Source organism: Rhinichthys klamathensis, unplaced genomic scaffold (genome assembly GCF_029890125.1).
Source record: "Rhinichthys klamathensis goyatoka isolate OS25496 unplaced genomic scaffold, OSU_Roscu_1.1 h1tg000264l_1, whole genome shotgun sequence".
Lineage (NCBI taxonomy): Eukaryota > Metazoa > Chordata > Actinopteri > Cypriniformes > Leuciscidae > Rhinichthys > Rhinichthys klamathensis.
Genome location: NW_026606785.1, coordinates 845,001 through 868,238, shown reverse-complemented (window position 1 = coordinate 868,238; position 23,238 = coordinate 845,001). Strand labels below are relative to the sequence as shown.

Sequence of the window (23,238 nt, the reverse complement as noted above, 5' to 3'; positions counted from 1 at the left end):
ATTTGAAACCAAAAAGCTTTGTCATGATCTTCATCAACAGCAGAAGAATCAGAGAAAATAATAAGGATCTCAGAATATTGTCAAATCAATATGTTTGAGAGCGACTGCTTTTAGGTAATGTGCTCATTTAAGAACAATATGAACCACAACTCGTGTTGCAGTTCTTTAAAGGTGCAGTGTGTAATATTTAGGAGGATCTGTTGACAGAAATGCAATATCATATACATAACTATGTTTTCTGTGGTGTATAACGACCTTACTTAATGAACCGTTGTTTTTATTACCTTTCTCTCTACACACACCGCGGGTCCCTTACACCGACATGTTTCTACGGTGGCCCTGAGTGGACACACGCATTTCGTCACTGTGTTGTTCTTCGTGTAAAGAAGCTGCTTAAGTCAGCGAATAAAACACTGACACAATGATGAACAAGTCACCATAATATTCGCAATAACATCGATTTACTCAATAATTAAGTAACCGAATTTCTTAATTTATCTTTGTAAAGAAAGCTCATAGCTTAACTGACTACTCTCTGCTGTCTCAGACGATGACATCACTTCCTGTCGGCCACCGTAACTTCCGTTGGGTGCAATTCTCACCCTCACCACTAGATGCCGCTGAAACGTACACACTGCACCTTTAAGCAAGTAACTCCTTTTTATTCACTCATCAAAGCCAATTTTTCTTATATTAGATCAATGTTTTTTCATATTTGTGAATGTCAATCCATCTTAAACTATGACCTTGTAGTGCGCACTTAACATGCATTACATCCTCTTCTTGGATGTCTGGTAGAAGCGCTGGCAAATCAACAGAAATATGGAAATGCTCACTTTAAAGGTGCAGTGTGTACGTTTCAGCGGCATCTAGTGGTGAGGTTACGAATCGCACCCAACGGAAGTTACGGTGGCCGACAGGAAGTGATGTCGTCGTCTGAGACAGCAGAGAGTAGCCAGTTAAGCTATGAGCTTTCTTTACAAAGATAAATTAAGAAATTAGGTTACTTAATAATTCAATAAATCGATGTTATTGCGAATATTATGGTGACTTGTTCATCATTGTGTCAGTGTTTTATTCGCTGACTTCAGCAGCTTCTTTACACGAAGAACAACACAGTGACGAAACGCGTGTGTCCGTTCAGGGCCACCGTAGAAACATGTCGGTGTAAGGGGAGACAGAAATGCTCATTCTAAGGTAATAAAAACATAACGGTTCATTATGTAAGGTCGTTATACACTACAGAAAACATTTATGTATATGATATTGCATTTCTGTCAACAGATCCTCCTAAATATTACACACTGCACCTTTAAGTCAATTAAGTCACCTTCATTTATATAGCGCTTTTAACAATATAGTTAGTTTTAAAGCAGCTACTTCACACAGGACCATTGGTTCACGGGTTCAGGATCATGTTTGACCGGTGTTGTACTGAACCACAGGCCACTATGTAGAGTCCGGCCCTGACTCATACAAACCTCAGGAGCCTGTGAAGGAAAGCACACTCATGACACAGCTGAGAGCGGGCCTGGACACTGACCTCCGCACAAACTTTGAGGTGATCTTGCTGATGAAGCCCGAGGAGGCCCCGCGCCGGGCCTGGGCGAGGGCGCCGGTGTCGTGGGACAGCGTGGGCGAGGCGGGGGGGCCGTTGTAGGTGGCGCTGCGCCGGTCTCTGAGCTGCGCCCCGTGGAAGGTGCTCCGGCTCGAGGTGCCCCGGGGGAAGCGGGTCCGGTCCGGGGTCATGCTGCTGATGCTGTGCGCTGACGGAGACGTGGACGGGGCCCTGCGCGCACACACGCACGCACGCACACGCACGCACACACACACACACACACACAAAAGTGATTAAAACAAACTAACAAGTGGAACTGCACTCATAATGAGTAATCAGCTCCACAGTCTGCATGCTCACAGTTCAGCTATAACCCCAGCTGGATCTCTGATCAGGGTTATCACCAGTGCTTTAATAACAATAATAACACCTTTCATTTACAGGCGCTTTCAAGGCACTCAAGGACACCTTACAACATAAAAAGTAAATCAGTAAAACACAAAGCTATGCTAAAAGACAGATCAAACATAATCAACAAATCAAACAATCACATCACTAAAGCTGTTCTCCACAGATCCGGTTACTCTGAGCTTCAGAGAGGGACATGGACTCCACCTGGCGAGTGTGTAGCGGTGAAGAGCTGCACAGGCCCCGCCTCCACATGCACTACTCAACTTTACAGTTACTTTTAAAAGAAATGCGTTGCAATATTGTGTTACTCCCTAAAAAAGTAACCATTACATTACTTAGTGAAAGTAATGTGTTAGATTACTTTTGCATTACTTTTTCACACATGTGACCGCAAAACCAGTCACGATTAGCACGGGTTTATTAGCCAACAATACATCGTATGGGTCAAAATGATCCTTTTTTCTTTTATGCCAAAAATCATTAGGATATTCAGTAAAGATCATGTTCCATGAAGATATCTTGTACATTTCCTACCGTAAATATATAAAACATGTATGTTTGTGAGTGGATGCTGCACAATCGCGAACATTAATGCACAACTATAAAGGGGATTTTGCTCAATGAAATTCTCTTTCAGGCCGTGCAGGTGTTCACTTCTTTACAGTAAAGTGTTCACCACAGTAATGCATTCAACAACACAGTCTTTATTACATACATACACCTTCATTTTCTTGGAAATATGCATGTAGAATATTATAATAGTCTGGCCACTTTGAATATTTCCTGAGCCCTAGAGCGAAGTATGCCGAATAGAACATCTCTTAACATTACGGCTTACGTTACCCACTGTACAACTCTGTTTATTGAAAGATTAAGACACAGGTTTGTTGCGGCATGTGTTGATTTGGGGCTTTTCAGACTAGTGGCGAGAAAGCATCCAATACACACTTTCAACTGTATCTTTTATAGCACTTTATCTATTTGCGTACGAAGGTTTCAATTACAGTACACATCTTTAAAGGCTGTTTACTCAAAATGAGGTTGTTCCACTTTAGCAGCACTTACACACACCAAACCTTACAGTTTTATTCCTATCGATATTCTGAAGGATTTTACAGAGGGTTTTCTGATTTTATACAGCATTTATTTCTTTTCTTTCTGGCTGTTGACAGTATTTTCTGATTTATGGAGTGATAAAAAGAGATGGTCAAAATCCCCTTTGCCTTTAATATATCACAAAACCAAACAAGAATTTTGAACCCGACTTTATCCAATGTTCAGATTTTTGTTCTAGAAATGTATGAAAATGAGTGCATATTTAACTAGACAACACCTAATTTAAATATGTAAACATAACATTTCAGAAAACGTATTTTTTTTGCAATTGTTACTGTACTCAATGAGCTGTGTGAGTATGGAGATATCTAGCAGGCAGAAGTGTTTACTCTGTTCAGCTGTTGCCTTAAAGTAAAGCGTTTTGTTCCTGTTGAACTGTTTGTCTGTTTCCTCACATGAATGCACATGTCTGAGTGACTGCGTTACGGAGAACAGAGAGAACTTTAATCGTTACATCAAAAAAGTAACCTGATTACATAATGCATGTTACTTGTAGTCAGTGGTTAAAGTGGGATTTGGCAGGTGGGGGAACCCTCAAATTTTGTGTAAGAAATGACTCACCGTGGGACAACATATTGAGTATCGCGATATAGCAATACTTTTTGGGACAAGAGTGTCACTGTGGCACCAAGTATCACTTATTTACTGATTTATTTTGGTCCATCAACACTGATATGATGACGATACTATGTTAAAATTGCTGAAAACTGGGAAAAAAAATTCAAATAAAAAATACTTGAAAATGTTATAAATATGAAATATAAAACTCATTCCTCAAACCTTTAATAAAACTATACTAGTATCTCAACGACACCAGAACAACACGGTCTCTGAAAGCCCAGTGTGTGTGTCCTCACCCCTTGAACTCCGTGTTGTCCTCGATGGGCGGCAGCGGGGACTTGTTGGGGTGTCCCGAGGCGGACATGGACTTGACGTGGCGCGGGCGAGTGGAGGCCCCAGCCGAGGAGCCCCCGGGAGACACCGAGGAAGAGGCGCTCGCAGAGCCCGACATCTCCGTCAAGCTGAAACACACACACACACCAACACATGTGCACTCGTCAGGATCAAGACGCCACGGAACTGGTTTGCGTATCGAGTTCTTCGGGGGTAAAACTGATATTTTGCGGATCCTTTCACACCAAGAGAAATGCAAACTGAAACTGTAAGCGATCATGTTTTTCTAATGTATAATGAAAGCAAAGGACAGAACCTGTGGACGTTTGCAGCAGTTTTTGCACTGCTTTGAGGCAAATGTGCAGGATTTTGCATAATGTGTATGTTTTTCTCTGCTCATAAACACAAATAATCCACGCAATTGCGATAAGCCTTTTTTAGTTCTGTCAATCGATTAGAAAACCAATTGATCACACATTTTTCTGTAATTAATCGCGATTAATCGAATCTAACATTGACATTTTTAATATATTTTTATGTTGAAATACTTTCACATTGAATCTCCAAATTAACGTAGAAACAATTAAAACAAGTATTATTTTAAAAATGTGTTTAATGTTAAATTGTTTTACTGAGTGGCAGGGGGAAACATGGATGCTGTGTCAATTGGTAAATATTTTTAACACGTTAAACAGAAGAAGAAGAAAATCGCAAATAGAATGTGTTATTTTTGAAAGCCCTATTTTTTTTTTCAAATTCAACAAGCAAAAGTTTAAAAAATGTATTAACTTACATTTCACAAACAATATGGCCGGATTGAACATGAGTGTTTTCCTGAAAAAGCCACGAGTGGAGCAATATAAACAATCTGCAGTGCAACTGGGTTTCATATCTCTTCTTTTTCATTTTTTTTAATTATTTGTTTAAAGTAGAGTTCACTAAGCGGGTCTCAGTGATGATGAATTGTTTTTTGTTTGTTTTTATATTTATGTCAATTTTTGTACGCATGTTGAAACATAAACAACAAAAATGTCCCCATGGGGATAATAAAGTGGTCAACTCAAGTCTTCTTATTAATTACGGCTGGACTGACACATGACCCAGAGGTTGAGATCTCACTGGTGTGTGTGTGTGTGTGGAGAGGTGTAGTTTGAGGTCAGTGTGAGTGTAAACGCTCTGCGGTGTGAATCAGGAAGAGGAGAGCGTGAGGCTGTGATTGGCTCACCTGCTGTCTTTGCCGTTAGGGATCGCCGAGTGCCGCTCTGTGCTGGATCTCTCACACACATACGTGTTCCTCCTGGTCATCCCGGCAGCGCTGTTCTGCTCACACAAACACACATTAGTCACACAGTGAGCGCGTGCGGGCTGTCGTCAGTGGCGTGTCAGCGCTGTGAGGTCTCACCCCTGCGGCCGAGGTCTTCCTGCGCTCCTGGGCCACCAGAGGAGAGACGGCCACGTCTGCTTTGGAGCTGGAGGAGGCCAGCTTACGGGACGCGTCCCACTCCTCCTTCTTCTCCCCCTCCACGCTGTTGGCCTGCGAGCGCTTGGTGTAGGACACGGTCGGGGGGATGGACGGGGCGACTGCAAAAACACCACACTTGTACACCCATGCAGCGTTTCAGATGAAAATATGTCGGCTCAGAATCAAATGGAGACCGTTATCATCAACTTTGGGTTCTTTTCAAATATGGACATTTTGATGAAGTCAAGTCTTATTGTTTTCCTCAATAATATCTTAGTATCACAATAGTATCTTCATGCCTTATAGTTTCATAAAGCTAGGCGGTAATATAGTTTACATTTTGCGATGATACAAGCGTATAAGCTTATCGCCCTACGCTAGTTACTGTATGTATGTGGATAAAGTTGGACATTTGTACTGTATACTTATATACATACACAAACAGTGTTGAGAGTAAAGCATTACAACTAGCGCGAGTTACGTAATCAGATTACTTTTAAGTAACTGGTAAAGTAATGCCTTGTACAACAAAATATCTAAATTATTTTTTCAAATAAGTAATGAAAGTTACTTTGTTTTCCCATTTATTGCCTGACTTTGCATTTCCTTTAGCCTGAGGCTTATTCATCTCAAGTTTGGTGTGAAAGGGCCCTTATATTTGCCAAAAATTGTTTTTTGTTTGTTATTAATAAACAAGCAAGAAAGCCCAGGTGAGGAAAAGTAACACAAAAGCAATTTTACGCATTACTTTCTATAAAAAGTAATGCAATTAGTTTATTTTTTATGGGAGTAACGCAATATTGTAAAATTACTTTTAAAAGTAGCTTTCCCCAACACTGATGCAGTATAATCGATTTACGAGAGTTTACTGTTTGCGTTTGCATTACACTGGATATAATACTGAATATATGCAACTTTATATGGTGCGATAATACAGTTTACAATTTGCAGCCATTTAGTTTGTAAACCATTTCATGAGGATACTGTATATGTGCAGCTAAAGCAGGATATACTATATATGCAGCTTATAATATCACTGGGCGATGATGTAACTTACATTCTGCGACAATATAAACACATTTTAACAAACAGATTGAACCCTTTTCAGTTTAAAAATGCCTTTTATGTAAAGCTTTTGTTGTTTTACATTTTTCCTGACTCAGACTTTGAAACTATGAACTATGAAAATCCATTCAAAGTATACTAGTTATTAAATGTTTAAAACTATGCATGCCACATTCTTTATGTAGACTTCACATCTAAATCGAGCTAACGACCGTTTCTGAATTTACTTTTGTTTATACATCTCAATTTCTTTTAGCTAAATCCTTTCTCATTCAGAATTCAGTGTTGATTGTCATACTGCGCGTGATCGAGTGTTAATAATAATAATACGTTTTATTTATATAGCGCCTTTCAAGAACCCAAGGACACTTTACATAATAGTGAGAGTTAGAAATATGCCACGAGGAGACGGCAGCATGAGCTGGTTTAGTTAATGTAAGGGCGTGAGCAGTTCTGAGTTAGCTCCAGCCGATTAATGGTTATGACCACAGAGTACCAGTGGTCCAGGCGTGAGGTTATGAGAGCAGTGTGTGTGTGTGTGTGTGTGTGTACCGTGGTCGCTGAAGCGGCGCTGTTTCTGCGTGGCCGAGATGCTGCGCTGGACTTTGGAGTGAGCGGGAGACGGCGTGGAGCTGTTGTTCAGGTCACTGCTGGGGCGGGACCTCTGACACAGGTTTGTGGAGGACAGCGAATCGCTCCCTTCAAACTGCCATGAGCAAACAAACCACAGGATCAGAGTTATTACAGTTACATTATTATCACATATGGAACTAAAACTAATATAAAGTATTCAAGTATCTTAAAGGGTTCGTTCACCCCATAATGTAAACTCTGTCAGTAATTACTCTCCCTCATGTTGTTCAACCCCGTAAGACTTTCGTTCATCTTCAGAACACAAATTAAGATATTTCTGATTAAATCTGAGAGCTGGATCACTCCTCCATAGGCTTCTAAGGGATAGAAACTTCCCGGCCCAGAAAAACATTGTTAAAATAGTCCGAGTGACGACAGCGGCTCAATCTTAAGTTTATCAAGCGACGAGAATACTTTTTGTGCGCAAAAAACAGACAAAAATAACGACTTTATTCAACTCTTCATTTCCTTCTCTGTACGGCCGTGATATTACACGTAGTGTAACAGCGCAGCGCTTCTGGGTTGTACGTCACACACAGGCTCACTATTGGCCGACGCTGGTCATGTGTGTGATGCGTGTGACGTCACAGAAGCGCTGCGCTGTTACACTACGTGTAATATCACGGCCGTACAGAGAAGGAAATGAAGAGTTGAATAAAGTCTTTATTTTTGTGTGTTTTTTGCGCACAAAAAGTATTCTCGTCGCTTGATAAACTGAAGGTTGAGCCACTGTAGTCACTCGGACTATTTTAATGATGTCTGTAATAACTTTTGGGCCGGCCAGTTTCGATCCCTTAGAAGCCTATGGAGGAGTGATCCAGCTCTCAGATTTAATCAGAAATATCTTAATTTGTGTTCTGAAGATGAACGAAAGTCTTACGGGGTTGAACAACATGAGGGAGAGTAATTACTGACAGAGTTTACATTATGGGGTGAACTAACCCTTTAATGCCTACGTTTACATGCACAACTTTGTTGAATTCATTCTAATTGGTGAATCCGAACGTAGTGTTTACATGAACGCTGAACATGTGATCAGGTTGATGTGTGCGTTTATATGTCACAAGCTTCAAACCGGAATAGATGTTTTGACATGTGCACACTGCACGAATATACAGTTATAACTATATATATATAACTACATTGGCTCTTTATTTGTTTTAAACAGCAGACTTAATATTTATCCATATCTGGTCATAATTTGGATACATGAGCATATGAACCGTTGTGCCGCTGCTTATATTTATGATCACGCAGTAAAAATGCCCGACACCAGTCGTCTGTGGATGAGAGTCTGAAAGCAGGACTGGTGGGCCGCTGTCCGGCTCCACTTCACACACACAGTGAAAGGAGAATTAAAGTGACGGGACACTCATTTATACGACACTTTATTCAACAGGAAGATCGGCTCGTTCCGCTCGTCATTCGTCATTACGCTATTTCTACGTCATTGCACATGCGCAGTCCTTTCAGTTTCGGTTCTCAATCCGATCAAGTGTTCACATGTCCTCTCGACCGGATTAGTAAAGGAATAAACCAGCCCTTTCAATCCGATCAAGTGTTCACATGTCCTCTCGACCGGATTAGTAAAGGAATAAACCAGCCCTTTCAAGCCGATCAAGTGTTCACATGTCCTCTCGACCGGATTAGTAAAGGAATAAACCAACCCTTTCAATCCGATCAAGTGTTCACATGTCCTCTCGACCGGATTAGTAAAGGAATAAACCAACCCTTTCAATCCGATCAAGTGTTCACATGTCCTCTCGACCGGATTAGTAAAGGAATAAACCAACCCTTTCAATCCGATCAAGTGTTCACATGTCCTCTCGACCGGATTAGTAAAGGAATAAACCAACCCTTTCAATCCGATCAAGTGTTCACATGTCCTCTCGACCGGATTAGTAAAGGAATAAACCAACCCTTTCAATCCGATCAAGTGTTCACATGTCCTCTCGACCGGATTAGAAAAGGAATAAACCAACCCTTTCAATCCGATCAAGTGTTCACATGTCCTCTCGACCGGATTTGTAAAGGAATAAACCAGCCCTTTCAATCCGATCAAGTTTTCACATGTCCTCTCGACCGGATTAGTAAAGGAATAAACCAACCCTTTCAATCCGATCAAGTGTTCACATGTCCTCTCGACCGGATTAGTAAAGGAATAAACCAGCCCTTTCAACCCGATCAAGTGTTCACATGTCCTCCCGACCGGATTAGTAAAGGAATAAACCAGCCCTTTCAATCCGATCAAGTGTTCACATGTCCTCTCGACCGGATTAGTAAAGGAATAAACCAACCCTTTCAATCCGATCAAGTGTTCACATGTCCTCTCGACCGGATTAGAAAAGGAATAAACCAACCCTTTCAATCCGATCAAGTGTTCACATGTCCTCTCGACCGGATTAGTAAAGGAATAAACCAGCCCTTTCAATCCGATCAAGTGTTCACATGTCCTCTCGACCGGATTAGAAAAGGAATAAACCAACCCTTTCAATCCGATCAAGTGTTCACATGTCCTCTCGACCGGATTAGTAAAGGAATAAACCAGCCCTTTCAATCCGATCAAGTTTTCACATGTCCTCTCGACCGGATTAGTAAAGGAATAAACCAACCCTTTCAATCCGATCAAGTGTTCACATGTCCTCTCGACCGGATTAGAAAAGGAATAAACCAGCCCTTTCAACCCGATCAAGTGTTCACATGTCCTCCCGACCGGATTAGTAAAGGAATAAACCAGCCCTTTCAATCCGATCAAGTGTTCACATGTCCTCTCGACCGGATTAGAAAAGGAATAAACCAACCCTTTCAATCCGATCAAGTGTTCACATGTCCTCTCGACCGGATTAGAAAAGGAATAAACCAGCCCTTTCAACCCGATCAAGTGTTCACATGTCCTCTCGACCGGATTAGAAAAGGAATAAACCAGCCCTTTCAATCCGATCAAGTGTTCACATGTCCTCTCGACCGGATTAGTAAAGGAATAAACCAGCCCTTTCAATCCGATCAAGTGTTCACATGTCCTCTCGACCGGATTAGTAAAGGAATAAACCAACCCTTTCAATCCGATCAAGTGTTCACATGTCCTCTCGACCGGATTAGTAAAGGAATAAACCAACCCTTTCAATCAGATCAAGTGTTCACATGTCCTCTCGACCGGATTAGTAAAGGAATAAACCAACCCTTTCAATCCGATCAAGTGTTCACATGTCCTCTTGACCGGATTAGTAAAGGAATAAACCAACCCTTTCAATCCGATCAAGTGTTCACATGTCCTCTCGACCGGATTAGTAAAGGAATAAACCAGCCCTTTCAATCCGATCAAGTGTTCACATGTCCTCTCGACCGGATTAGTAAAGGAATAAACCAGCCCTTTCAATCAGATCAAGTGTTCACATGTCCTCTCGACCGGATTAGTAAAGGAATAAACCAGCCCTTTCAATCCGATCAAGTGTTCACATGTCCTCCCGACCGGATTAGTAAAGGAATAAACCAGCCCTTTCAATCCGATCAAGTGTTCACATGTCCTCTCGACCGGATTAGTAAAGGAATAAACCAACCCTTTCAATCCGATCAAGTGTTCACATGTCCTCTCGACCGGATTAGTAAAGAAATAAACCAGCCCTTTCAATCCGATCAAGTGTTCACATGTCCTCTCGACCGGATTAGTAAAGGAATAAACCAACCCTTTCAATCCGATCAAGTGTTCACATGTCCTCTCGACCGGATTAGTAAAGGAATAAACCAACCCTTTCAATCCGATCAAGTGTTCACATGTCCTCTCGACCGGATTAGTAAAGGAATAAACCAACCCTTTCAATCCGATCAAGTGTTCACATGTCCTCTCGACCGGATTAGTAAAGGAATAAACCAGCCCTTTCAATCCGATCAAGTGTTCACATGTCCTCCCGACCGGATTAGTAAAGGAATAAACCAGCCCTTTCAATCCGATCAAGTGTTCACATGTCCTCTCGACCGGATTAGTAAAGGAATAAACCAACCCTTTCAATCCGATCAAGTGTTCACATGTCCTCTCGACCGGATTAGTAAAGAAATAAACCAGCCCTTTCAATCCGATCAAGTGTTCACATGTCCTCCCGACCGGATTAGTAAAGGAATAAACCAGCCCTTTCAATCCGATCAAGTGTTCACATGTCCTCTCGACCGGATTAGTAAAGGAATAAACCAACCCTTTCAATCCGATCAAGTGTTCACATGTCCTCTCGACCGGATTAGTAAAGGAATAAACCAACCCTTTCAATCCGATCAAGTGTTCACATGTCCTCTCGACCGGATTAGTAAAGGAATAAACCAACCCTTTCAATCCGATCAAGTGTTCACATGTTCTCCCGACCAGATTAGTAAAGGAATAAACCAGCCCTTTCAATCCGATTGAAGTTACATTGAGATCGAGCTCAATCGGATCGGTTAAGGCGTTTACATGAAGGCTTTTCAGTCCGATTGAGCCGTCGGTCCGATTACTGACGGATTATTTGGTTGCATGTAAGCGTAGCCACTGACGGTAAAACACATGCACAGGGTGTACGGAGAGGATCGTCATCATGACTTGCCTCTGGAGGTTTCCTGCCCAGCAGGAGATACGTGGCCATGACCTCATCATACTTCTGCCCCACTAACGCCTCTGTGATCTCGTCTTTAGGGAAACCCATGGTGATCATCAGTTCTGAAAGAGATGTGAGGATTCACACACAATTCCTTGTTACTCTCAATGCATAAAAGAAATGTTCTTGCCATGTAGTGTATTTTTAGGTTGTCCATTATGAAAACAACTGCATTGGAAGTAGAGTAGGAAATGAGGAGGGAGACCCGGGAAGACAGACCTATGCGTTTGGTGTCGCTGAAGTCGGGCTCGGGTTCTGTATACGGCTTCAGCTCCTCTTCCTCGTGACCCACATTCATCCAGCGGTCCTTCATGATTTGCTGTGCGAGATCGGCAGATGTTAAACTACACATTTGCATATGAATCAAATGTTTTTAAATCTTAACACTGATGTAATGATGCTAGAAGAACAGTAGACAGCCTTTAAATGCATACTTTGATACAATTTTTTTTTACAAAAAGGCAAAAATTAGAAAGGCGGGTTTTCCGATTCATGTTGTAACTGTACATTATGTATGACTCATGTTGTAAATGTACTGTAACTGAATTGCAGTCCTGATATTACAGCGCAGTATTGAGCAGCAGAGCTTTATATATGCTTCTAGCTCAAGAACTTGCTCGAACTTCAAGTCATTTCTAAACAAGAAAAATGTGTGATAATCTAGGTTTATTGCTTACAAGCATGAATGAGATTTGAGAGTTACAACAGAAGGGGAGCCATCACAGGATTCATAAGACTCGGGATTAAACATACAAGTCTTATGGACAACTTTTATGAAACCTTCATGGTGCTTTTCGTCTTTTTCTGAGTTTACAGTTGCCCTGTTCACAGTATGTTTTCATGTGAGGTAAAGAGCAGGGAGAACATTCTGTGAAACATCTCCTTTTGTGTTCAACAAATACGTTTTTTCTTTGTGATGTGAGTGTGTAGAGCAGTCTCACCTCTAGACTTCCCCGTTTGCCTGGGTTAAGCACCAAGAGTTTCTTCAGAAGGTTTTCACAGTCTGTGGACATGTAGAAGGGTATGCGATACTTCCCTCGCAACACCCTCTCTCGCAGCTCCTGTGTGGACCAACAGTCAGAGTAAGGGCGATGAACAGTGTGTGCTTGTGGGCAACAGGCCTTGAGTGACCTTGAATGAAACAGGAAGTGACCTTCAGGTTCTGTCCGTCGAAGGGAAGCGACCCGCTGACCAGCGTGTAGAGGATCACCCCCAGACTCCAGACGTCCACCTCGGGCCCGTCGTACTTCTTGCCCTGGAAGAGTTCGGGAGCCGCGTACGGAGGACTGCCGCAGAACGTGTCCAGCTTACTCCCGATCGTGAACTCGTTACTGAAGCCGAAGTCTGCGATCTTTATGTTCATGTCCGCGTCTAGCAGCAAGTTTTCAGCCTTACAGAGAGAGACGCAAAAAGAAAGGTAGCAAAGCGGTCAGCAGTGTTTACGAACATGTGACCCTGGACCGCAAAACCAGTCACGAGTCGCACGGGCTTATTTGTGGCAATAGATGTAACAATACAATGATTCAAAATGATCGATTTTTCTTTTATGCCAAAAATCATTAGGATATTCAGTAAAGATCATGTTCCATGAAGATATCTTGTAAATTTCCTACTGTAAATATATAAAACATGTATTTTTGTGAGTGGATGCTGCACAATCGCGAACATAAATAAATGCACAACTATAAAGGAGATTTTCTCAATGTTTTTTGCACCCTCAGATTCCAGATTTTCAAATAGTTGTATCTCGTCCAAATATACATCCTAACAAACCAAACATCAAAGCTTATTTATTTAGCGTTCAGATGCTGTATGAATCTCAATTTAAAAAACTTTACCCATGTGACTGGTTTAGTGGTCCAGGGTCACACATTAGAAATCAATGAAACACAAATCATTAAAGGTGACCAGATCTACGCCACAGGCTTAAACCTCTCTGAGTGAGTCTCACCTTGAGATCCCTGTGGACTATTCTCTTCTGGTGGCAATATTGCACTGCGGACACGATCTGTAGTCACACACACAAAGTCACATTAGCATGGCAATTAATGCGGCATTCCACAAACCACAAAAAAAGCCTTTTTAGCAACAAATTAAAGCTGAGAAAGTCTCTAAATTGTACACATGCTAGGCGGACATGGCGTTTTCACAGCTGTTTGCCTTCCTGAAACAGGAATTAAAATTGTTACAATGTTGCAATTTCTTCCTAGTTTGGTTCACTCTCACATGGCAGCATTTCTAAATGGACCAAAATACAAGTCAAGAGTCAAGTCAAGTTAAGCTGTCCTCTCATTGGTCGGAGAGACAACAGCTCCGCCGGCTAATTGTGGCTTTCTTTGTAGCTGTCGTTATCATTTTGAGCAAGAATTAAGCCTTCGTCTGTATATTTGTGTGTTTTGGACAGTTGTTCTGGAATGTTTGTCCGAACAAATTTCAATTAGGCATTTTACTTCGTCTTTGATCGACCCATGATTCATTTAGCAAAACAAACACTGCAGTTTTTTCACAAAAACGTAAGTAATGACCCCTCATACATTGTGATACAGCCTAGTTTGCTGTTGTCGGACTGCTTTGTCATCACAAGCGACCCGCTCCTGAGTCCGTTTTCAAGAGGACCGAGACGCCTCGATCCCAGATCAGTTGTTGTGGTGCGGATCAGAGCGAGTTATGCCTAAACCAACCGAACTACTGAAGAAACTGCGTCAGGGTGCTCTCACACCTGAGCGTTTGTTTGTGAACCTGGTGTGTTTTCTCCCTTGGTTCGGCTCGTAGCAAGCCTGTAGCATATGAACACGGCAATCGCACTCGGATCCGCACCAAAACAATCCCTCCTACACCGCCTGAACCAGGCTGTCTCGGCCCGACTGCAAACAAACTCTGGGACGTTCGCTTGAGGTGTGAAAGCAATCCGACCCAACGGACCAACAAACCAAATGATATTAGCATTCATAGCGGGAAATGTGCTATATAAACAGCAGTAGTGTGAGATAATAATCTAACAGTGGGAACGACGTCTGCATTAGTACAGTGTTTGCATGTGTCAGTTACAGATAAAGCCACAATAAGCTCGCGGAACGAACTTGTCAATCATCTTGATGGACGACGCAGAGGAAACTGACCAATAAGAAGACAGTTGTACTCGCATGTGACTTGCATAAACACATTTTGGTACGCTTTGAAAGGTTGCCTTGAGAAAGCGAACTGAATAAGAAGAAAAAAATGCAACACTGTAACAAATTAAGTCCCTGTTTCAGAACAAAACAACCGATCTATAGGTGTGGAAACGCCTTAACACTCCCAATGATCCAGGTGTGAAAACGCCACAACATGCCTTAATGTCACTGTAGTTGAGAGAGAGAAAGATATAAAGAGAGAGAGAGTCTTATATTCTCACTAAGCACATCCTGCAGTGTGAAAGGCAGTGACTGAAGCCCGGGGCTTTTGTTTGGCTTCATGAGCAGAGCTGACTGGAAATGGCCATTTATTGTCGGACGGCAGGGGTTTAATCACACACACACTCCCGCTGGTTCACAGTTATCATCACAGGATCAGCGGACGCGAGGGACCCTGGTGAGTGCTTCGTCTCCACTAGAGGGTGTGCATGTGTTCAGGCAGCTCTCCGACACTAGCCCACGCTAACAGTCATCACAGACAGTGTGTGTTTACTGATCAGGATATCAGTCTCCTTAAAGGTGCCATTAATGTCAAATACTACATCTGATATTATATACACGTTTTTTTCTTTCTCAAATAGATGTTTTAGGAATCATCATAGCAATAACTTTTCAACCAAATAGACTGGCTATTTGGTTGAAAAGTTATTGCTATGATGATTCCTAAAACATCTATTTGAGAAAGAAAAAAACGTGTATATACGTGTATGTTAATCAGAATCAAAATGCAATAAATACTGTTAAAATAAATGTACTTAATCGAATTAATTTTATGTAAACCAACATGACAATACATATTAATAAACAGCAATATTTACCCACATTTATTTGTACTAAAATATCATTGAGTATGCTAAATTAACAAGACTTTGGTGAACATTTTATTCATTAAAACATTGATTCACTGAAAAAAAAAAAAAAAATAATAGGAAGTTAAAATCAGGGATGTGTTAATTAACACTTTACGAAACTTAACTGCCCAAAAATATGCATTGAGATTTTCTTGATAATTGTATATTGTTATCAAAATTATAGCATATACCTTAAATATTTCACTACAAGTAACAATTCTTTTTAAGGTTATTATTACTTTATAATTTACTTAGTTTTGGTTTCTAGTAACTTTTGATAGTTACTAAAATCCCTCCAATTTTACTGGTAACAATTGATTCAACACTAGAACTTATTAATTATATATTAGTACATATTCCAATACCAGTACATGTAACTAGTTATATATTTTATTTCTTATTTCTAAATGTAAATGTATTTTTTACCATTTTAAGGTAGTATGCCAACCCTACTTACAAACCATTGTCAGTGTAGGAAAATAAAGAGTAAAATAAAATGGCCACATCTGTAAAGTTTGTATGTACAAATATTTATTAATTATGGACAGGATTATGAAATTCTGATATTTGAACAGAGAAACCCTGTAATTGTGATATTGTGTAGTGTTTTATCATTGATAAGACAGAGATGTGCGTCTCACCTGCCGAAACTTTGCTCTGGCTTCCTTCTCTTTCATCCTCCCATGAGCCACTAAGTAGTCAAACACTTCACCTGACATAAACAGAGGCATTCAGAGATGTGTGTGTGTGTGACACGAGCCATATTAAATATGATCCCGCCTGTCCATCAAACTCACCTCCACTCGCATACTCCATTATTAAATACAGCGTCTTCTCTGTTTCAATGACTTCAAATAACTTAACTGAAAGAGAGGCAGATATAGAGAGTGATTCATGTTTTACACTCAAACATTTCAACATCAACCGAATATTGATTTAGATGTTACAAACGGGACAATGTCAATATGTTGTCTGAACATTTATAAACATTAGAACAATTTTCTTAAACTAACAGCATTTCTGATTCATTTAATGACCTTCATATAATCTCAACTCAAAAATGATTGCGGGATCTTGGCATTAGCATGTCGCTAAGCTAATGACCGTCTACGCTTACGTGTGGAAATGTAGGAGTACATCCCTTCCTGTTCGACTTCTTGTTAATGTTTATAATTGATATTTTTCATAATGTATCAAGTTTGAAGAATCTTGAAATACCAGTGGAAAAGAAATCATAAGTTAAACTGAATCTGTAGTGTTTATTGAATGTGATTTTGGAAGTGACACGTCGCCACAGGCTTCATGCACAACAAACACACATCGCCTTGAGCCAGGGCGATTCGTGAAGCAAACACATTCAGAGCGACACGTGTAGCGCTTTCTGGAAATGAATGAGAAGTCAGGAACATAAGGTAGTCTGGTCTAATATGAATGGAAAAGTGAGAGTGATTCCCTCTTGAATAACTGTTAGCTGGTCAAACTAGTTTTTGAGACACAGTCTTAACAACACTGAAGCTAGGTGTATGCAACTGGCCCCAGATCTGTGTGTGAACTCTCTCAGGAGTGAAACCGCACGCCAGGGATGCTTGTTATGGAGACATGCTAAAACACACACACGACGTCACACACAGTTTCTTTCCACTTCATATCACTGTATGCGGAGAGCAGACACGAATAACGGCTGACTGCTTCCTGATTCTTCAACACGCATTGTGTGTGTGTGTGTCAGGAAAGTGGCAGGGATAGGTGTGTAATCACAGCTTTTAGTTTGATTAATCTACAATCCAGCTCAGTCTCAGCCAATCAGACGCCAGCACTGACACGCATGCGGGCCGGCAGTAGAAACAGCCAGTCACGGTGATCGATAGCGAACTGAAAACACAGTCTGGTGATGTTAAGAGGCACAGAAGAGCTGAGACATCGTAGAGCTAATCGTGCTCAAGTCTGAACGACTCTCCTGTGATTCCCCTCCATTAGGAGTATAAATAATCCAGTTATCCGAGGATAAAGAGAGGGAGAGTGAGACACTGAGCTGGGAATTAAAGCAAGACACAGATGAAGGAAGACATCACTTCCAGTTAGAAGGGGCTCGCTCGGGGGCTATGATCAGGGGTTATGATCGGGGGTTATGATCAGGGGTTATGATCAGGGGTTATGATCAGGGGTTATGATCGGGGGTTATGATCAGGGGTTATGATCGGGGGTTATGATCGGGGGTTATGATCAGGGGTTATGATCAGGGGTTATGATCGGGGGTTATGATCGGGGGTTATGATCAGGGGTTATGATCAGGGGTTATGATCGGGGGTTATGATCAGGGGTTATGATCGGGGGTTATGATCGGGGGTTATGATCAGGGGTTATGATCGGGGGTTATAATCACGGGTTATGATCAGGGGTTATGATCGGGGGTTATGATCGGGGGTTATGATCGGGGGGTTATGATCGGGGGTTATGATCGGGGGTTATGATCGGGGGTTGTGATCAGCGGTTATGATCGGGGGTTATGATCAGCGGTTATGATCGGGGGTTATGATCGGGGGTTATGATCACGGGATATGATCGGGGGTTATGATCGGGGGTTATGATCAGCGGTTATGATCGGGGGTTATGATCGGGGGTTATGATCGGGGGTTATGATCGGGGGTTATGATCGGGGGTTATGATCGGGGGTTATGATCGGGGGTTATAATCACGGGTTATGATAGGGGGTTATGATCGGGGGTTATGATCGGGGGTTATGATCGGGGGTTATGGTCAGCGGTTATGATCGGGGGTTATGATCGGGGGTTATGATCGGGGGTTATGATCGGGGGTTATAATCACGGGTTATGATAGGGGTTTATGATCGGGGGTTATGATCGGGGGTTATGATCGGGGGTTATGATCAGCGGTTATGATCAGCGGTTATGATCGGGGGTTATGATCAGCGGTTATGATCAGCGGTTATGATCGGGGGTTATGATCAGCGGTTATGATCGGGGGTTATGATCGGGGGTTATAATCACGGGTTATGATAGGGGGTTATGATCGGGGGTTATGATCGGGGGTTATGATCGGGGGTTATGATCAGCGGTTATGATCAGCGGTTATGATCGGGGGTTATGATCAGCGGTTATGATCGGGGGTTATGATCGGGGGTTATAATCACGGGTTATGATAGGGGGTTATGATCGGGGGTTATGATCGGGGGTTATGATCGGGGGTTATGATCGGGGGTTATGATCAGCGGTTATGATCGGGGGTTATGATCGGGGGTTATGATCGGGGGTTATGATCGGGGGTTATGATCGGGGGTTATGATCGGGGGTTATGATCGGGGGTTATGATCGGGGGTTATGATCAGCGGTTATGATCGGGGGTTATGATCGGGGGTTATGATCAGCGGTTATGATCAGCGGTTATGATCGGGGGTTATGATCAGCGGTTATGATCGGGGGTTATGATCAGCGGTTATGATCAGCGGTTATGATCGGGGGTTATGATCGTGGGGTTATGATCGGGGGTTATGATCGGGGGTTATGATCAGCGGTTATGATCGGGGGTTATGATCGGGGGTTATGATCAGGGGTTATGATCGGGGGTTATGATCAGGGGTTATGATCAGGGGTTATGATCGGGGGTTATGATCAGGGGTTATGATCAGGGGTTATGATCGGGGGTTATAAAGGTCATTTTGGGGCCTCACACCAGTGTTGATATTGTTAAAGGGAAAATAACATAAATCCATATGAACCGGGCGGTTTAATCCAAGTGTATATGGTGAACCAATGAGGCGTCTTCTCGTGCGTCACACGCTTGAGCTTCCGGTTACCTTATCTGTTCTGCTCTATGTATCAAGCTTTATCTGAGTAAAAAACGATAATAAATGTGTTCATCATGTAAAGTGTATCTTCAAAAGATTTGGATTATATGGATTTGATTCATTTTACCATCTCTTTATGAATGTTTTGAAGCGTAAGAGTTTTGGGTGAATAGAGTTTCAATGGAGGGACAGAAATCTCTCCGATTTCATCAAAAATATCTTCATTTGTGTTTTAAAGATGAACTAAAAGTGGTATGGTTTTGGATATTTACAGGAGAACTGCCCCTTTAACTAAAACTGAAATTATTCTAAATTAAAGCTAAATAGAAATAGTATTTTATTTATTTATTTTTACAATAAAATTACAAAATCACTAAAAATCAATCTTAAGTTAAAATGAAAAATGAAAAAATAAAAGCTAATCCAAAATATTAATAAATGCCATAACAGTAAATGAATACTACTAAAATAACACAGCTTTGGGTTGACATCAATACAAAGGCCATTTTTACAACCTAAACGATTCACTTTAATGTGATACATTTTTTTAAAATCCTTTAATACTTCTCCTAATGTAACATAGGCGGGAAAAACAAACATTTAAAGAATTTTGCATCCGAATTTTGCATTTCATGTGGAAATGTGTTAGCCAATCATAACTGGGGTCACCATTTCAAAAGACAGTTTATTTCACTGTAAGGGACAAAGCGACTGAAGTTATTACCTGATTTTGATGCAAGAAACAAGAGAATTTGACATAAAAAAAAGAGCAGAATATGGTGTAGTGATCTTGACCTCAAGGTCAATATGAGAATGATATCTTACCTATATTAGGATGATTTAAGACCTTCATAATCCTCACTTCACGAAAGAGCTGTGGGAACACACAGAGACATCAGATGAGATGCAGATCCTGCAGTTTCACTTTAAACATACAGTACTGGTCAAATAGCAAAATGTCAGTCTCAGCTAGTGACCTTCAGCATTATTAACTCAGAGTACGTCCCTGTTTTTGGCTCATTTTTAGGCAGACATGAGCCGTTCAGTGACCGGATCACGGACTCAATGACTCTTCAATCGGATCAGGGCGATCTGCGAGCCGATTCAACAGGTTCACTGGGAAGAATCAGCTCGTTCACGAATCTATCGTGTCTCAGAGTGATTTCTTTATCTCGAAATAAAAAATAAAAGATGTTTTTATGAAATATAGTGGAGTAAAAAAGTGTAATATTATGCTTTGGAATGAAGTGAAGTAAAAATTTCCCTAAAAAAAAGTGCAGATACCGATACGTCAGTACAGTGACATAGTAAAATCCTTCCTTACTGTCCACCACTGCAAAACTGGCAAGAGCTGTCAGTTATAAAAACTTTTCTCGTTTTTAAAATCAAATTTAAGGCTTTTTAATGAATAATGTATAAGCAAGGGATGGCAATACTAAACCATAAAATGACTATAAAAATAACTTTACAGTTCACAAACAGATCTGGACAAAAACAAAGTTTTATAAAATGATAAACCTCACATTTCAACTTTTAAACCATTTTTTAAGAAAAGGCATTACTCAAAATTATTAATGATTGCATTTTTATCATTTTTACACCATGTTTTTATTTTCAAACATGACTTGGAAGTTGATGCGTAACCATCAGGATTACCTTTATTACGTCCCCAAATTAAAGACCTCTTACAATGATATCAGGGAATTTTCTTATACCATAGTCCTTTTAAGGCCTTAAATTTGATAAAACTATATGTTATACATTTTAAGACTTTTTAAGCCCTATAAACAACAAGCTATAAAGTTGGACAAGAAACACAGTAGCGTTTCGAGGTCCCAGGAAGCTCCAGTGAGCACTTCAGGAGAAGCCGGGGTTTGCGAGGTTCATGGCACTAATTCAGAAACATGTGCGAGACTTTTTTGAAGCACTTAGTAGCAAGTAAATCAAATATTCATGAGCACGTCATCTTTTATGGAAATATCTGTTTTCATATTTACCCAGCTGTAAACATGGCATTCAAAACACGAACTGGTAGGTTGCTTGGCGTGTCGGTTACGAGTCTCTTCGTGTAAGTGTGTGTGTCTCTCGGACAGAATAAACCAGTCAAAAGCCTATGCGCAAAACTACTGGAGAAACACTGGATCCTAAACACTACTCCCGGTTTCTGCTACCTTCTCCTACCAAAAGCTGCCGTACACACAAAAACACTCTTGAAGACAGGCGCTCTTTAAATAGTAGCAACAACAGGAGTGTGTTTTCTGTGAATGAAGGACACGTGATATGACGGATTCACCAAAATATCGCCTGCACACATACAAAAAAAACATTTATATGATACGAAGGCAAATGAATATATGATTAAACCAAACCAAATCATTCTGATGACGTTTCAGAAACACCAAACCAACATTAGAGATGCTGCGATGCCATTGGTCCGCTGGTTAGCCCAGTTATCCAATCAGATTATCGGTCGAGGTTTTTGTTGCGGATTGAGGAATTTACACTCACCTAAAGGATTATTAGGAACACCATACTAATACTGTGTTTGACCCCCTTTCGCCTTCAGAACTGCCTTAATTCTACGTGGCATTGATTCAACAAGGTGCTGAAAGCATTCTTTAGAAATGTTGGCCCGTATTGATAGGATAGCATCTTGCAGTTGATGGAGATTTGTGGGATGCACATCCAGGGCACGAAGCTCCCGTTCCACCACATCCCAAAGATGCTCTATTGGGTTGAGATCTGGTGACTGTGGGGGCCATTTTAGTACAGTGAACTCATTGTCATGTTCAAGAAACCAATTTGAAATGATTTGAGCTTTGTGACATGGTGCATTATCCTGCTGGAAGTAGCCATCAGAGGATGGGTACATGGTGGCCATAAAGGGATGGACATGGTCAGAAACAATGCTCAGGTAGGCCGTGGCATTTAAACGATGCCCAATTGGCACTAAGGGGCCTAAAGTGTGCCAAGAAAACATCCCCCACACCATTACACCACCACCACCAGCCTGCACAGTGGTAACAAGGCATGATGGATCCATGTTCTCATTCTGTTTACGCCAAATTCTGACTCTAACATCTGAATGTCTCAACAGAAATCGAGACTCATCAGACCAGGCAACATTTTTCCAGTCTTCAACTGTCCAATTTTGGTGAGCTCTTGCAAATTGTAGCCTCTTTTTCCTATTTGTAGTGGAGATGAGTGGTACCCGGTGGGGTCTTCTGCTGTTGTAGCCCATCCGCCTCAAGGTTGTGCGTGTTGTGGCTTCACAAATGCTTTGCTGCATACCTCGGTTGTAACGAGTGGTTATTTCAGTCAAAGTTGCTCTTCTATCAGCTTGAATCAGTCGGCCCATTCTCCTCTGACCTCTAGCATCAACAAGGCATTTTCGCCCACAGGACTGCCGCATACTGGATGTTTTTCCCTTTTCACACCATTCTTTGTAAACCCTAGAAATGGTTGTGCGTGAAAATCCCAGTAACTGAGCAGATTGTGAAATACTCAGACCGGCCCGTCTGGCACCAACAACCATGCCACGCTCAAAATTGCTTAAATCACCTTTCTTTCCCATTCTGACATTCAGTTTGGAGTTCAGGAGATTGTCTTGACCAGGACCACACCCCTAAATGCATTGAAGCAACTGCCATG

General features: G+C 41.4%; 1 protein-coding gene across 3 annotated transcripts in view; it reads right to left on the bottom strand.

Moving 5' to 3' along the window:
• The window catches only part of mark1 (MAP/microtubule affinity-regulating kinase 1), a 55,672-nt gene that overhangs the window by 8,150 nt on the left and 24,284 nt on the right, over positions 1-23,238 (bottom strand). For all 3 annotated transcript variants that reach the window (XM_056267853.1, XM_056267854.1, XM_056267855.1), the window contains exons 4-16: positions 20,413-20,461; positions 16,580-16,645; positions 16,424-16,494; positions 13,710-13,766; positions 12,912-13,148; positions 12,700-12,819; positions 11,978-12,077; positions 11,708-11,820; positions 7,059-7,212; positions 5,382-5,560; positions 5,205-5,299; positions 3,943-4,107; positions 1,544-1,789 (exon numbers count right to left, since the gene is read on the bottom strand). In XM_056267853.1, coding sequence (XP_056123828.1) covers positions 1,544-1,789; positions 3,943-4,107; positions 5,205-5,299; positions 5,382-5,560; positions 7,059-7,212; positions 11,708-11,820; positions 11,978-12,077; positions 12,700-12,819; positions 12,912-13,148; positions 13,710-13,766; positions 16,424-16,494; positions 16,580-16,645; positions 20,413-20,461 — 1,652 coding nt within the window. The remainder of the gene's footprint in view (positions 1-1,543; positions 1,790-3,942; positions 4,108-5,204; positions 5,300-5,381; positions 5,561-7,058; positions 7,213-11,707; positions 11,821-11,977; positions 12,078-12,699; positions 12,820-12,911; positions 13,149-13,709; positions 13,767-16,423; positions 16,495-16,579; positions 16,646-20,412; positions 20,462-23,238) is intronic.